Genomic DNA, 16,418 nt, shown 5'->3' with positions numbered 1-16,418 from the left:
TGGGGGTCTGCAGGGGCTAGGTGGGTGGGGCCAAGGTTGCCCCGCCCCTCGGTCGTTCATTCCCTTCTTTAGCCCTCGCGATGCGACCTCGGGTGGGCGAGGTGTGGGCGTGGCTTGGTAGGGCCCGCCTCTCTCCGAGCTCGCCTTCGAGACCCCGGGACCCAGTCAGCCGTGTCGGATGCGGATTGATGGGCGGGGCCAGGTCCGACCCCGCCCCTAGGAGCCGCCCCCGGCCGAGTCTGGCTCGGGGAAGGACCGGGGCGTGGTCTCTCCCCGTCCCGCCCCACCCTGGCCCCGCCCCTGCCGTGGCCGCCCTCCCCCGCCGGGCTCCGCTAGCACAGCCGGTTCCTCTTTACATAACGGCGCGAGGCGGCATGGGCTCGGGCCACCGCCTCCGCCCGGCCGCCCGCCCGGACTGTCGCGGCCCGTGGTGGCGACGGCGGCGGCAGCAGCCAAGTTTCCCCCGCGGCGGCCCGGGGGCGCATCCCCCCGCAACTGTCAAGCGCTGGCGGCGGAAATGATGAGGCGCTGGCCATTTTCCGAGCCCGGGTTTCCTGCCTGAGCCCCGCTCGAGCGAGCCGCGAGCCAGGAGCCGGCGCGCGGGAGAGAACGCGCCCGGGGCGGGGGCCCGCCCGCCCCCTCGAGATTTCGGGGGGCCGGGGGCGCGCGACGCCATGGGCCGGCCGGGCCCGGACCCCCTCTCTCTCAGGTAAGCCAGCCTTTCCTGGCGTTCCCTCCACCGGGTTGGGAGGGCTCTGATGGGGGAAGAGGAGGCCCCCTGTCCTGTTCTGCCCGGTGTCTGCGCACTCCCATAACAGCCTGAAATACTGTCCTGCCCCTGACCCGGTTGGGGTGTTCAGGGGCGGCCCTTCTCCAGCTCCTGCGACACCCTCCCAGACGACACCCCCACCCACACACGTGTTGGCGATGTAATAGGGGAGGCAGTGGGGAAGGCGCTGAGAGGGTATGGTTAATACTCCCAGTCTACCCCTTAAAGGAGGGCAGCAGTCCCCCTCAACTTGTGCGTGGTGAGGAGGGGTCCAGGGTCAAGCGCTTGGTACCTTGAAAGTGAAAGCAGTCAGACGGGGCTGTGAGGATGGAAGAGCCCTCTGGGAGTGGGGCCACCTGTCCCTCCCCACTCTACCAGCCCAGACCATGTGGCTATGAGGGTGTCTCTGGATTCTAGAAACTCTCTCCCCAGTCACCATGCCTCAGAGGTGGGCCAGGCCAGGTGCCCACAAGCTGCTGAGTTTGGGGTTTCCCAAGGGTTCAAGAGTCCTGGAGCTCAGTTCTCTTTGAGCTGGTGCCCTCACACCCCAGACCTGGAGCTCAGGTGAATCCTCCTATCTAAGAAAAAAAAAAAAAAAAAGTGGGTGGGATGGGGGTGATTTGCCTTTTAGGTCAGCATGGCTGGGAGGGTCATTTCAGAGGCCTTTAATGCTTGGTGCAGAAATCCCCTCCCTTCCCTCCCTCTGCCCATGGGGGCTTTTGGGATGATGGGGATTGCATTTGAGGAACTGGGGAGGGGGGCCTTCCTGCCTGTCCTGCCTTTTTTTTTTTTTTTTTTCTTTAATTTCCTCATTCTCCTGTTTCTCTTCCCCATTCCCGGCCAAGATGATGTAGGTGAGGAGGTCACTGCCTGCAGCTGGAGGCCTCCAGGGAGGGGCATGGCCAGGCCTGACTGAGTGGGAGGAAGTGAAATTGGGCTGCGGTGGGGGCTTTGGAGCAGAGGGCCTGGCAAAGCAATGTCCAGCTCTGGGGGCAGGATGGGCTGAGATCTGACCCCCATGCCCCTCTCCTGGGAGAGGAGCATCCTCTGACCCCCACCAGCTGCCAGGCTCAGCTAGGGCAGCCAGCCCTTCCTGCCTTCCCTTTTACAGTCCAGCTGCAAGGCCCCTGCCAGGCGATGGGCACATGGGTCTCCAGGGCTAGGGGCGAGAGTCATGTCTGGCTTTCTCATCACTGACCTGGCTGCCAGAGCGGAAACAGCTCTGAAGGCTCCCTGGGGCTGCGGGGGCTGGAGACCCAGCCCTAATTGGGGGGAGAGAAGGCAGAGGCCGCCCGGGCGGGCTGGGGTCAGCCGATGAGAGGCCAGGGCCCGCTTGGGAAGTTGGAAGGGTTTTTAATACACTTTTTCTGAGCTTTTTCCCACAACCCTCCTCTGGGAGGGAAAATCCTTCTGAGCCAAAGGGTGAACATTCCTAGAACTTGAGCGAGTCCCTGTGGACCACAGAGACAGCCAGCTGGGAAGGAGTTGGACTGAAGTACCAGCTGCTGGGGTCTGAGGACCTTCAGGGATTTAGCAGTGGGAGAGGAGGGTTCTGGAGGCGGAGGTTCCATGCTCCCACTGCTTCTGTCCAGCTGAGGGCATGGCCAAGTGACACCTGTGAACCTCAGTCTCCCTCCCCCCCCCCACCATGTGAAATGGGATAATAACAGGTTTATGGTAGGGATTTAATGAGTCATTGTGTGAGAAGCACCTGCTGCCTGGCAGAGAAAAGGTTCAATTACAGGTGGTGGTGGTTATTTTATTATTATCATTACCATCATTATCATGATTTTCCTGGCTGTGGAATGTTTGTCCATCAGCATCCCTCGAGCATCTCCAGCACGTGTGCGGCTCTGGGGGGGTCCTGAGTTTTTAGGAGAAGAATTGCAAAGATGCAGGCAGGATGAGGGGATGGCTTCCTGGCTACAAAGCCTTGCTTAACTATCCCGGACTCAGTTTCCTTGTCTGTCAAATGGGTGTGATCAGAGTACTTAATTCTTAGGGTCATTGGAACCATATGAGCGAATTTGCAAAGCGTTTAGAACATTTTGATCAGGAGTGATAATAGTAATAATGATGAGACTGTTACTGTTTGTCGTGGATGTTAGCTCTGATTGTTCTCCTTCCTGATCCTCTGTTTTCCCTCCCCCCTCTCCCCTGCTGTTCCTGTAAACCCTGGACTTAATCCTTCCTGATACATAGAACTTTCTAGTACAAATCAGATTCTGTAGAACCACTCCAGATATGGGGGGAGCCTGGGCCCAGCAGACACAGGTAACCCTGAAGCAGGTCAGCCTTTGGGGGCCCTTGGATATCTTGGTCCAGCCGTGTTACCCCAGGACACCCTCCACCTCCTGGATGGAACCTCCCCAAGGACAAAGGGGGCAGGGCTGGAGGCACTTGGAGAGACCTCCCAGTCCCAGTGCAGCCCACTTTGGGGGTTGGGGGAGGTATGGAGATGCACATAAAGCAGTCAGAGCTGGGCCTCCCCTGATGATAATAGATGAGGATATTATTATTAGTATTATTAAATGAGTTGCCTCTGCTGTTAAATTCCCATTTCTCCTTGGTAGCAACATGGATTTTGGAGCCAAATCCAGGATCTGCCAGGTTCTAGCTGTGAGGCCTAGGGCAAATTATCAGACCTCTCTGGATTGCATCTGCCCAACGGGGACCAAGAGTCTTTGCCTTTCAGGGGTATATGAACCTGCGCGTAAGGTAATATATGGAGTGTGTGAGCCCAGGGCAGTGTAGGGACTTGAAAGGCGTTGGCTGTAATTGCTATGGCTCTGTGCCCCTGGGCTTGTCCCTTAACCTCTCTGAGCTCTGCTGTCCTCCTCTATGACAAGGGAGTACTAATGACTGGATTGTATTGAAAAGAGGCATGCATAATGCCTGGCAGGCAGTTGGTGCTCAATAAGTGTGAGCTGCTACTGTGAGTGCCCTAGAGGGGGCTAACACTTCATTGGTTTCCTGGGAAAATGGTCCCAAGGGCCCCCCCCCCCCCCGCCCCGCCGGTGTTCAGCATCTTTGGCTGGGCGGGGCAGGAAGCTGCTTCCATCTGGCAGATGGGAGAAGCCTGCCTCAGAGTCCAGAGGTGTAATACAAGTTTCTTGTTCCCAGCCAGACCCTGCTCCCAGCTACCCGCCCTCCCTGAGGAAACTGAGGCGGGCAGTCTGCCCAGGGGAAGTGACTCAGCTGGGGTCACTCGCTGAGTCAGGCTTAATTGGACCCAGGAGCCCTGCACCCCAGCTCCCTGGCTTCCGGGGGCCTGTAGTCCCTTGGAAACTGGGCAGGTCCAAAGGCCACAGCTGGACACCCGCTCACTTGGGTCCTGTCCCCTGGGCAACCACCACCATTCCTCAGCCGGGGCTCTGAGGTCCCACGGACCACCCCTAGGCTTCGCAACCTGGTATTCTTCTTCCCAGCAAGGGCAAGGGGCACTTCCCCAGGAGAGCAAGTCCTCCTTGAGTCCCCCAGCCCCGCCTCAACCGGAAACTCAGCAGCTGAGCAGATGGCTGGAAGATTTGTCCTCCCACGCCACTCTGTCCGGGGTCGGCGAGGGGGGCCAGGCTGCAGGCTTCCTCGTGAGCCAGGCCGTGAGCCCCTGGGGGCCTGTCCGGATGTGGGCCCCCACCCCGGTTGGCGGGGAGGGGGGCAGTGAGGGAGGGCAGCCTGCCCCTGCCCCTTGTGTCCCCAGGGAGGCCTGGGAGGGAGGAAGTCTGCCCTGCTCACCGGGAGCTGACTCACAGGGTGCCTGATGGAGATGCCGGCCTTGGGGAGCTGGAGGACTGGAAATGTGACTGGGGGAGGCGGTCACAAAAGAGGGCCTTGGGCATGAATACGCCCTGAGAGCCGGCCTCTCATGGGACAGGCCAGAGAAGGTGAGGAGTGTGGGGAGAGGTTCACCTCTCCTGACACCACTGCAGGGTTCAGGACACCGAGGGGCTGTCCCCTGGGTAGACTCTCAGCCTTCTCAACTCAGGGACAGTGAGAAGAAGTCACATGCTGGTATGGAGGGGTGGTGCTGGGGCTGGGGAGTACTGCCCGTTCTTGGGGGGATAGTCTCTGGCTTTCTCCTGAAGCCTAGCTGGGTAGGTAGTTGGGGTGTCAGGCTGGGCGTGGGGACAGAGGACTTGAATGTCCCTGGGCACTAGGTGACCCCAGAGAGGGTGCCTCAGGACTCCACAGACTGCTCAGTGATATAGGGCAGAACCCACCTCTCAGCCTCCCCAGGACCTCAGAACCTTGATTCCCTACATCCCAGGGGCTTCTCCACAGTCTGGACAGCCTGAATGGTGTGAGAGGGCAGTGGGCTGACTCCCAGGCGTGTGTGTTGGAATCCCCCCAACTCTCTGGGCTTCCTTGGGCAGAGGGTCTGGGCTGCTGGAGAAGTTGGTGCTGTAGGTGGGAAAGGACAAAATGCTTGCTGTGGCCTATAGTCAACCTGGAGGCCTCCCTGGAGGAGGTGTCTCCCTCTGAAGATATGGGACTTCCTGCCCAAACATCTGTGAGCTGGGGGCAGGGGAAGCTGTGGACCTGGGGGAGGATGGAAGCTCTGGACTGGCTCATTTTAACTTCATTTACCACAAATTAAACTGTCCTCTCCAAGCCTTGGCAGGTGGAATTCCCACAGGTGGGTAAAGATCTTGTCTGCACCTGGGCCTCATAATTAAGTGGGAAATGTTAGCTTCCCCAGATTACACTGTTACCCAGGTTGATGGGATAGAGGAGGGGCTGAGGAGCCCCAGTCTCTGGGGTCATGGGCTAGAGTGGACCCCACAGTTCAGATTCCCTGCCTAGAGCCAGGATTCCCAGCTGTTCAGCGCCTCATTTCTCTCCAACTTGGTAGAGGCTCGAGGGTTGCTTAGGCTGGATCTGCTTCAACGGGGGACACCAAGCTCGGGCTAGGGCTTTTTTTTTTTTTTTTTTTTTTTAGATTTTATTTATTTATTTGATAGAGATCACAAGTAGGCAGAGAGGCAGGCAGAGAGAGAGAGGAGGAAGCAGGCTCCCCACTAAGCAGAGAGCCCGATGTGGGGCTCGATTCCAGGACCCGGAGATCATGACCTGAGCTGAAGACAGAGGCTTAACCCACTGAGCCACCCAGGTGCCCCACGGGCTAGGGCTTTAAGGCCCACAGGCACTCTGGTGGACATAGTTGTCTTGAATGTGGGGTCCTGAGAGGCAGATCTACCCCCAGCCCAGCCCAGCCCAGGGCCCTAGGATGGTCAGGGAGACCGTGATTTCCATGTGTTCACTGTGGGGACTTGGGGGGAAGGGGGGTGCCAGGATTCGACCTTCCTGCTCCGCATAACAGCCTTCTTGTCCCTCACCCCACCGTGGGATTTGGGAAATGCCCGCGCCCCACCTCCACACACATAGCTGGGAACTCCCCGCCCCAGAAGCCCAAGCTCATCAGGTGGGAGGGACTCTGCAGATTTGCAGGCCCCTCTGTGTGAGTTCATCCCTTTGGCCACCCAGGCTTCCAGTGCTCTGGCAGGTGGGGGAAGGGGGGAGGAGGGAGCCAGTGGAAGTGCCCCCGAGACCCTCTTCTACTTATACCCCCACCCTAAGCCTGGAGGTTCCTGGGAACCCTCAGGTGATTAATAAATGCTTTCTGCTAAGAGCTTTTCAGGCTTTACTCCCACAGCTGGTGTGATCTGATCAATTACTTAGCATATAGTAAGTGTTCAATAAATGGCTGCAGCCGGGGCTCAGGCCCAAGGAGAGGACCACCTTCCTGCTGCCTGGCTGCCAGCCCAGCCAGGAAACCTCTGAGGCACGCCCCCTCCCAGACGTGGGCCCCAGCGGAGAGCTCAGTGCTCTGACTGGTGACTTCCTGCCCGGAGCTCCTGCCTGGAGCCACCTCTCCCCTGAGAAGGCCTTTTGTTCAGGCTCCCTTGATGCTCGCTCCCTTCTGGCCCAGCCCACAAGGCAGGCTCCCTCTCTGGCTTCAGTGATCAAAGGCCTGAAATTCTCTGGAGCTGGTGCTCTTCTCTGCTGACAGTAAGAGTAATAAAATAGCAACAGCCACTTGTTTGCTGAGCCCAGTGCCCAGCACCTCGCAGACCTCCGTTCTCAGAATGTTCCTAGTGAATGCCGAGAGCTGAACACTGGCCCATTTTACAGATGGGGGCACAGGCTCAGAGAGATGAGCCCCCTTTTCTGTACCGCACAGCGAAGAAGGGGCAGAGGCAGGAGGCGGCCCCAGGTTTGGCGGGTAGCTCCACAAGTGCTTGTCTGGGCGGTGGGGGGATCTCGGTGTGTTTCTCAGAGCCCTGCAGCCCTTCTGTTTGTCCCTGTCGGTCAGGAGTACGACTCCAAGAGCAGGACTACCAAACCGCAGCCTGCCCCAATCCCAGGAGTTCATTAACTCATACAGGTGCTATTTCGGGAGCATCTACTCTGACCTGGCGGTGGGGGTGACTGGAGCGAGATGGCCTCTGCACCTTCCAGGGGCAAACAGCCCTGGTTGAGCGCACAGGACAGAGAGTGGTTCTAATCCCAGCTCTGCGCCTCACTGGATGTGGAGCTCTGGGCAAGCTAATCTTCCCATGTCTTGGCTTTTTTATCTATAAAATGGACGTATTGATAGGTCTCCCCTCTACCCTCCAGTGTAGATTAAACTAGCGAGTATAAATGCAAAGCATTTAGCACACAGCAGGGCATCTAAAAAGCCAGAAATAGTGTCATTTATTGTTATTTTTGTTTTTAAAATTGTATTTCTAAAATTGAGATACAATTGGGGTGCCTGGGTGGCTCAGTCGGTTAAGTGTCTGCCTTCAGCTCAGGTCATGATCCCAGGGTCCTGGGTTCGAGCCCTGCATCAGGCTCCCTGCTCAGCGGGGAGCCTGCTTCTCCCTCTTTCTCTGCCTGCTGCTCGCCCTGCTTGTATTCTCTTTTTCCCTGTCAAATATATCTTAATAAATAAAATTGAGATATGATAAACATACATTAGTTTCAGGAATACAACATAATAACTAGATTTCCTGTGCTCATTTTATAATGTATACAAATGTCGAATCATTGTTTTTAAACTTGTACCCTGTGGTTGCTTTCCTGACCCCCTGGTGGCTTTGGGACCTGGGCAGGGGAGCTGATGCCTCCTGACTCCCGCAGAGGCTGAATGAGAAGTTTATGTCCCTCCCCTGGGTTTCCTTCGTTCAGTATACATTTCCTGGGAAAGTGAGTCTTCCCAACGGTGTACATTCTGGCCCTGATGAGGCATTTTGGGACGGCTTCTGTGGGGGTTTCTATTGCCAGCAATGGGACCTCCCACGCTTCAGTTTCTCTGTCTGTAAAATGGGAGCAATTATAGGCCCAACTTCCTAGGGCTTCCATGAAGCCTAGGAGAGTTAATGGTTTGCAAAAGCAGAACCGATGCCTGATGTCTAGCAAGTACTTGGGCCACACCGCTCTTCTGTTGGGGGAACCGTAGGAGGTGTGGTTAGGAGGGCTGCCAGCCATCCCCCGGGCAGTGGGGAAGCCCGGAGCTGGCACACTGTTCCAGGAAGCCTCCTGCCGAGGTTGGGCCCTGCCATTGGGCATCGGGACTCGGGGGCGCCTGGGAGGTGGGTTGGCCCGGGGAGAGGTGGTTGTTGGGGGGGACTGGCCCCAATGCATCTCTTGCGGGGCCACGAGTTGCAAATGCAGCTGACCGCTTGCATTCATACGTTCATTCATTCAGTGGGCATTTACTGAGCTCCCGCTGCATGCTAGGAACTGGGGCTAGAGTAGGGACCAGATTGGGAAGCTCATAGTCTGGTGTGGAGATAGCCACTAATTTAAAAAATAACAGCTATTTAAAAAAAAAAAGATTTAGGGGCACCTGGGTGGCTCAGTGGGTTAAGCCTCTGCCTTCGGCCCAGGTTATGATCTCAGGGTCCTGGGATCGAGTCCGGCATCGGGCTCTCTGCTCAGCGGGGAGCCTGCTTCCCTCTCTCTCTTTGCCTGCCTCTCTGCCTACTTGTGATCTCTCTCTCTCTGTCAAATAAATGAATAAAATCTTTTAAAAAAGAGATTTATTTATTTTAGAGGAGGGAGTGAACGCACTTGGTGGGAGGGCAGAGGGAGAGAATCTCAAGCAGACTCGATTGCGGGGGCTGGAGCTCGCAACCCCCAGGTTATGACCTGAGCTGAAATCAAGAGTGGGATGCTTCACTGACTGAGCTGCGCGTGGCTGTTGAATGCTAACATGTGATGGGTGTGCTGAAGGTCAAGTTCAGGACTTGACTCTGTGGGCTCATGGAAGGTTCTCGCGTGTGAAGTCGGAAGCCGGCTGAGAGCAGGCAGGGCTGAGGGGACACTGAAGGCAAGGCCCAGAGGCTGCAGCCGCCATGTGATGCTGCACACACAGGGTCTCCTAGAGGAGCAGGAGCTTGGGTCTGGGGTCTGAGAGCTTTCTGGGCCCCATAGCCTGCGAGAACAGTGCTTGCCTCACCTGTGTGGCTGCATGGGTGTAGCCATGGGGTTAACTAAGGACAAATCACACACACACAGATCCTCAGCAGCAAGGCGGTTTTCTGGGCAGTGTGGGGGCCAAGGGCACATGTTCCTCCCTCCCCTGCTGCCTGGCAGCCTTCGTTGACTACTCTGTGCAAGGTGCTTACTGCGAGGAGGTCTCCGCCTTCCTCACTGATGCAGACACTTGCTCTACACTGCCTGGGGCATCCTGCTGCAGTCACTGCAGGGTCCCCAGTGTGGCCCAGGGAGGGCAGGACAGCACAGCCCTCACTGTCCTGTAGCTTCCCTGCAGGCCTGCCCCACCCCGCCCCTGCATAGATAGAAGGTATATGTGCTGTGGGGTGTGGTAGAAGGAACCTTGGTCTCCAGGTCCTGGTCTCCACCTTGAGTGCCTCTCAAGGACTCCTTATAACCATTTAATGAAGTGGGTACCATGGTGCTCCGCATTTGACAGATGAGGGAAGTGGGGTTCAGAGAGGTCCAGTCAGGTGTCAGAGGTCACACAGCCTCCACATATGTGTATAGTATAGCTTGGTGCCAGCATGGTGCCTGGCACAGAGTAGACCCTCAGTAATAGTTTTTTATTGGGGAGGGGGCATGGTGGTAGAATGAGCAGCCGTCATTATGTCGTCCCCAAAGGGGCCCAGGCCCAGCCAGGCTTAGTTGGAAGGACAGCATTGATTGTAACTAGAGAGGTCCAGGGTTCAGCACCTTGGACAGCAGAAGGTGGGGGGCTTCTACCATTTTGATTGTGTGGTGCTGAAGAAGGAGCCATGGGAGTAGGAGGAGAAGGGAGCCCCAGGTGGGATGTGTAGGCAAGGGTCTGCCTGTCCTGACATCCCCCCCTCATCGGAGCAGGAAATAACCTTTGCACTCCTTTGTGAGTCTTGTTAATTCCTTTTTATTTGTCGTTTTATATTTATTTTTATTGACACCAATGATACACTCTCATTGTAATATTTGTTTTTATTTTTTTTTAAGATTTTTTATTTATTTGACAGAGATCACAAGTAGGCAGAGAAGCAGGCAGAGAGAGGAGGAAACAGGCTCCCCGCTGAGCAGAGCGCCCGATGCAGGGCTCAATCCCAGGACCCTGGGATCATGACCTGAGCCGAAGGCAGAGGCTTTAACCCACTGAGCCACCCAGGCGCCCCTCATTGTAATATTTAAATAGTAACAGCCAGACTTTAGTAGGCTTTTCCTAAGTTCTTATGCCTTTACATTTATTAACTCAGTGAATCCTTGTAACACTCCTATAAGGCAGGTACAAGCGTGTTCCCCATTTTACAGATGGGGAAACTGAGAGAGAAGTCAGTAACTCACCCAAAGTCAGGTAACGAGTAAGTGGCGGTGCTGGAGTTTGAACCCAGGCTCAGTGTTCTCAACCATAGAGACATGTAGCTGCAGTGTTCCTTGGTACTTGAATCCCAAATCCGGTTCTTCCCCCAGAAGTCACCACTGTTTTCAGCAGCTTCGCTCCAGCCACACCTTTCTTGCCCACCACTTAAACACATGGACATCAAAGTTGGTAATTCGGCTTTGTGTGTGTTCACGTATATGGGATCACAGAGTCTGCGTTGTTTCATGGTTTGCCTTGGGGATCTCCCTGGGGTGGCAGCGTGGACCTTCCCCTACCTCGTCCACTGCTGCAGAATGCTCCAGCCTGCAGATGCAGCGCTGTTGGCTTTACCAGTCTCTGATGGGCATTTAAGTTGTATAAACACCGAAGTCGGACACATCCGGGGATTGTCTTATACCTACCTCTCTGCACAGGCAAGCAAGCATTCCCTCGAATACTTGAGAGTGGAATTCCTGGGTCTGAAATGCACCCTGCCAAACTACCCTCCAAAAAGGCTGTATCACTCCGAGCACTGGCAGCACTGGAGGGAAGTGACCATTTCGATGCACCTTCACCAGCACCGGGTATTATCGGTGACTTCCGATTTCTGACGTTGGGCCTGGTGAATAACCTGTCTCGCGGTGGTGGGTTTAAGTAGTCGTTTGCTCAGCTGCTCACTCCTTTGTCGCCCACCCCTCTTTGTCTTTCAGCCTGGCCGCCCCACCTCGGTCTCCGCCATGAACGGGCCCACCCTGCAGCCCTCCTCGGCCTCCTCCGCGTCCTCGCCCTCCTCGTCGGCCGCCGCGACGTCGTCACCGTCCCCTCGGGGCTGGAGCGAGTTCTGCGAGCTGCACGCGGTGGCTGCGGCCCGGGAGGTGGCCCGGCAGTACTGGCTCTTCGCGCGCGAGCACCCACACCACGCGCCGCTGCGCGCCGAGCTCGTGTCGCTGCAGTTCACCGACCTCTTCCAGCGCTACTTCTGCCGCGAGGTGCGCGAGGGCTGGGTGCCCGGGCCACCGGGGTCCCGGGCCGCGCCGCCTGCGCGTGACTACCGGGACACGGGCCGCGGGCCCCCGTCCAAGGCCGAGGCGGCCCCGGCCGAGTCGGGCCCGGGTCCCGCCGTCCCCGCGCTGCCCAAGGCCCGTAGCTCGGAGGAGCTGGCCCCGCCGCGACCGTCCGCCGCCTGCACCTTCCAGCACCTGCGCCACAGCCTGCGCCACATCCTGCGCCGCGGCTCTGCCGGGGAGCTGCCGGCCGCCACCGGGGCCGCGGGGGAGGCGGGGGAGGGCCCGGCCCGCTCCGGCCTGGCCAGGAAGCTCCTGCCCTGGAGCCTGGCCCGCGAGCCGCCGCCCGAGGCCCTCAAGGAGGCGGCGCTGCGCTACAGCCTGGCAGACGAGGCGTCCATGGACAGCGGGGCGCGCTGGCAGCGGGGGCGGCTGGCGCTGCGGCGCGCCCGGGGCCCCGACGGCGGCGCGGACCGCGTGCTGGAGCTCTTCGACCCGCCCAAGGTAAGCTCCCCGGCGACAGCCCCACGGGCGGCTGCACGCGCCCGGAGGGAAAGCATGCCTTGGGAAAAGTGAGGCGTTTCTTTCAGGCGGTTTTGGATTTGCGGAGAGGGTGCAGAGATGGCCCCGGGGTTCCCTCGGACACCCCACGCAGCCGTGCCTGACCTTAGCGGCTCGCGTTACTGCGGCTCGTGCCTAACCGAGGCAGCGCGCGCCTCGCAGCAGTTTTTCTATTCCAGCATATTCCATATTCGATTCGGTTGTCGTGGTGTCTCTCTAGGGGCCTCACGGCTTTGACAAGTTCTCAGGCTTTCCTTGTTTCTGATGACGGTTTTGAGGGTTTTGAGGAGTAGTGGTCAAGGATTTTGTAGAAAGTGCAGAGACACCGTAGATGGGCATCACGGGGACTGTGACAGGGCCCTCTGGTCCTTGACACCCCTGACCCAGGTGGACCATGACCAAGAGGAGGGGGTTCTCCAGGGGGGTTGAAAACTGTCGTTTTGATTCCTTTGCATGTCTCATGATTGGTGGATGTCTTATTTCAAGTGTTAAAAATTCTCTGTGTTTTTCCACAACTTAATTCAACTCTGCAGGTGAGGCTGGAGGCTTAAGGGGTTCCAAACACCTGACAAGCTCTATCTTGGACTCAGGTGTATCAAATTGATGCAACCACGTGGCTTTCATTTGATTCCTTTCTCTTTCTGTCACACTGCTGGAAAGTGAGCAAGGCACATGTGATCCTAGCCCCCGGAGGGTCCCGGTCTGAATGGTGGAGACTTAGTTATTCATTCATTTAACAGATGTTTATTGAGCACGGACCGTGTACACAGATGCTGATGCTGGGGTCCTGGCATCTTAGTGGGAGCCACTGGGCAAGAAACCTACAACCGAATAGGGAGTTATAAATTCTGCACAATGTTATAAAGGAAGAGCAGTGGGGCCTCTGGGAGTATCTCTGAGAGGTCCCGATTTGGTGGTTGGGATCGGTTGTTGCCAAAGAATCCCCTTGTGTGACGTAACCTTTGGCGCTGTGTCCCGGGCGTTCAGGGCAGAGGGTGAGCGAACGGGAAGCCCCACGAGGGTTGCCATGTTCACACACACCCAAGTCACCCAACACCCAGAGGGCTCCCTCCTGCTGCCTGTCAGTAACCCAGGCCACCCCCTCCTCCCACAGACTCCTGTTCCACGGATTACATTTCTCTGTTCTTGAACTTGATACAAATGGAATCACGCAGCATGTTGCCTTTTGCGTCTGCTCCTTTGGCTCAGCAGAATGTTGTAGAGGCTTGTTTGTGCTCTCCTGTGCGTCAGGAGCCTGTTCCTATCTCGGTACCGCAGGGAGCTTACACCCACCTGTCGGTGGTATTTGGATCATTTCTACTTTGGGACTTTTAGGAATAAAATTCATAAAAGCTACGAAATTCGCAAATAGTTCCCTGTGCAGACGTGCGCGTCCATTTCTCTCAGGAAGATTCCTAGAGGCCTTGCTAGGTCATGTGGCAAGTGCATGTTTATCAGAAACGTCTGTATTTTTTCCAAAGTGGCTGCAAGATCTTCTGTCCCCACCTGCAGTGTATGAGAGTCTTTTTCCGTCCCACCCCTCCCACCCCTCCGGGTGGCTGTGTATACCGGGTGCTCACTGCAGCTTTAATTTGCATTTCCCTGATGACTCCTGAGGTTAAGCACCTTTTCATATGTTTATTGGCCACTGGAATTAACTCTTTTATGTTTGCTTATTTTTATTGAGTTGTCTCTTCTCTTAGGAGTTTTCATATATGCTGGACATACTTCCTTGTTTTGTAAATATCATCTCCAACTCTGTGGGTTGCCTTTTTTCTTCTTTAATGGAATCTTTCCATGAACACAAGTTAAGTGCGGCTTATCAGCTGCTTTCCTTACAGTTATTGCTTTTTGTGTCCTGTTTAAGAAAATTTTATCCCCCCGGGGTGATGAAGATCTCCTGTCTTTTCTTCTGGAAACTTTATTGTTTGGGTCTTCACATTTTGGACCAAAATCCATCTGGAATTAGTTTTGATGTACAGCGTGAGGTAGGGGTCATGATTCTTCCAGTTGTTCTGGCACGATTTGCTGATGTGACCATCTTTTCTCTTTTGGATTGCAATGCTGCTTTTATCCTAAATCCAGTGTCCATTGCTGTGCTTCTGGAAGACTCTCCCTTCTGTTCCACTGGCCCATGTGTCTGTCCTTAAGCCAACACTACCCTGTCCTAATTACCAAAGTGTCCTAGTGAGTATTGAGCTGGTGACTTTTGGACCAGTCTTAATCCTGAGTGAAGAATTTCTCAGTGTCAGGGCACCTGGCTGGCTCTGTAGAGCATGTGACTCTTGATCTCGGAGTTGTGAGGTCGAGCCCCAATTTGGGTGCAGAGAAGACTTAAAAATTAAATCTTTAAAACGAAAAAAACCTCTCAGTGTTTCAGGCAGAGGGAGCAGCACAGACAAAGGCCCTGAGGTGGGTAGGCATTCTGTGCGTTTTGAAGAATATAACAGAAGAGGCCTGGGTGGTGGGAGCACAGAGAGGGAATATGGGGCATGGGGCGTATGTGTGGTTAGAGGGTCCCGTGAAGAGTTAGCGTTTTATTCCAAACACAACGGGAAGCTGTTGGAAAATGCAAGTGCAGATAAAAACTGTTTTCTCATCATTTTTAAAGTCTTGAGGTTATGACACCGTGAAAGGCAAATAACATCCCAAACACGTGGTCTTATCTGTGTGACAGCACGGGGTCCCTATAAAACTTCACTTTCAAAACAGCTTCTGGGGTGCCTGGCTGGCTCATCTGGAGGAGTGTGCGATGCTTGATCCTCGGGGTCATGAGTTTGAGCCCCATGTTGGGGGTAGAGAACACTAAATAAATACTTTAAAAAATACAAGTAAAAAATAAATTAAAAAAACAACTTCTGCTTAAAACAAACCATCTTGGAAAACCAGGTGTCAGGAGTCAAGTGGACCTGAGTTTAATGACTTAACTTTTTTCCCAGTTCTGGGGCCATAGGCAAGTGATAGCCCCTCTCTGAGCCTCAGTGGCCTCCTCTGTACAATGGGGCTACTCACAGTTTCGCCTTGTGGAGTTGTTGCATTAACTGGGTAGCCCCTGGCCTGGGGAGCACTCAGTGTTAGTGCTTCTTCTTGTCATGGTGGTGGTCATGGTAATGACTTTGGGACTGAGAACAGTTTTAATCCCAGTGCTGATCTGGGTCCTCAGTGCCCAACTGAGAGGCACAAATGTTGTGTGTGGTGTTCTGGCCCTGGTGAAGTCAAGGCCCGGAGGAGGGCTGCTAGGGCCCTTAGGGCTGTGCCGTAGGCTCAGTGGTTGGTCCAAGACCTGGGGTGTCCTCCACAAAGTGAGCTGCCCTGTTAAGGCCTCTCCCAGCCCCTGCACCGAGTATCTGGCTTGACGGAGCAGCCCAGCTCCAGCAGCTTCCAGCAGCCCCCCACTGTGTTTGGAACAGTCTAGGGGCTGTTCCTGAATGTTCCCTGGAATGACTTGGAGCGTCCAGGCTCCAGGCTGAGGATTGTTAGACTCTAAGTCTTGATGGAGTGTGCCTGCCAGGTGGGCAGTCTTGACCTCTGAGCCTGGAGTTGTTCAAAGGAGCAGCTTTGAACAGAAGGCAAAGGAAGGCTGCAGCTTCGACAGCCGGTGGGTGGTGGTGAAGGGCCTGGGCTCTGGGCTCACGCCCACCATGGCCCTTGCACGGTGCCGAGCACCAGCTTGGAGAATGTCCCGCTGCATAGAGCAGGCCGAGGTTTGGAGAACATGAGCTGAGACAGGGCAGCTGCCCAGAGACATGTTCCTTGGGCCTCAGCCAAGCAAATGCCACCCAGATTCTGAGGCCCGGGAACCAAGGACTCATGGGTCCTCAAGACTCACCTCTGCCTCTGACCAGCTGTGTGACCCTGGCTGACCTCGTCCCCACTCAGCCTCCTTCTGTTCACCTCTAAGCAGGGGTAAAAGCCCCTCGGGTTCATGATGAGGCTCTCAAGGGTGGAGGCCAGAGCCAGGCTGCTGGCGGGGGTGGGGGGTGTGGCTGGAGGGTGGTTGGAGGAGACATTTGTGGCTATTTCCAGTGTCCAAAGATGGGTGGTTATGGCCATCTCTGGTTTCAGTGGGTGGGCAGGAGACGGACCTCCCTTCTGGGTGCTCACCTTCAGGAGAAGGCTGGGGATTGGGGGGTGGTCCTCAAAGTAGTCCTGCCCCTGGAAGGAGGTGATGTCTGAGATGAGGAAAGGTGCCAATTCTGAAAGATCTGGGTGTAGGAGTCCCAGGTCAATGAAATAGCAAGTGCAAAGGCCCTGGGGTGGCTATGAACCAGGAGACTTT

General features: G+C 55.8%; 1 protein-coding gene across 2 annotated transcripts in view; it reads left to right on the top strand.

Moving 5' to 3' along the window:
• The first annotated feature begins 343 nt into the window (after positions 1-343).
• Positions 344-16,418, top strand: part of SH2B3 (SH2B adaptor protein 3) — a 35,469-nt gene continuing 19,394 nt past the window's right edge. Inside the window, exons 1-2 of one of the 2 annotated variants that reach the window (XM_032876288.1) lie at positions 344-709; positions 11,285-12,082. In XM_032876288.1, the coding sequence (XP_032732179.1) occupies positions 11,312-12,082 (771 nt within the window). In that variant the 5' untranslated portion in view covers positions 344-709; positions 11,285-11,311. The remainder of the gene's footprint in view (positions 710-11,284; positions 12,083-16,418) is intronic. The other variant, XM_032876289.1, reaches the window with a different exon arrangement.

The sequence above is a fragment of the Lontra canadensis genome, unplaced genomic scaffold (assembly GCF_010015895.1).
Source record: "Lontra canadensis isolate GAN:19392208 unplaced genomic scaffold, GSC_riverotter_1.0 scaffold58, whole genome shotgun sequence".
NCBI classification, from domain to species: Eukaryota; Metazoa; Chordata; class Mammalia; order Carnivora; family Mustelidae; genus Lontra; species Lontra canadensis.
Note: the sequence above shows the minus strand (reverse complement) of the source record. Positions and strands in the feature narration are given on the sequence as shown.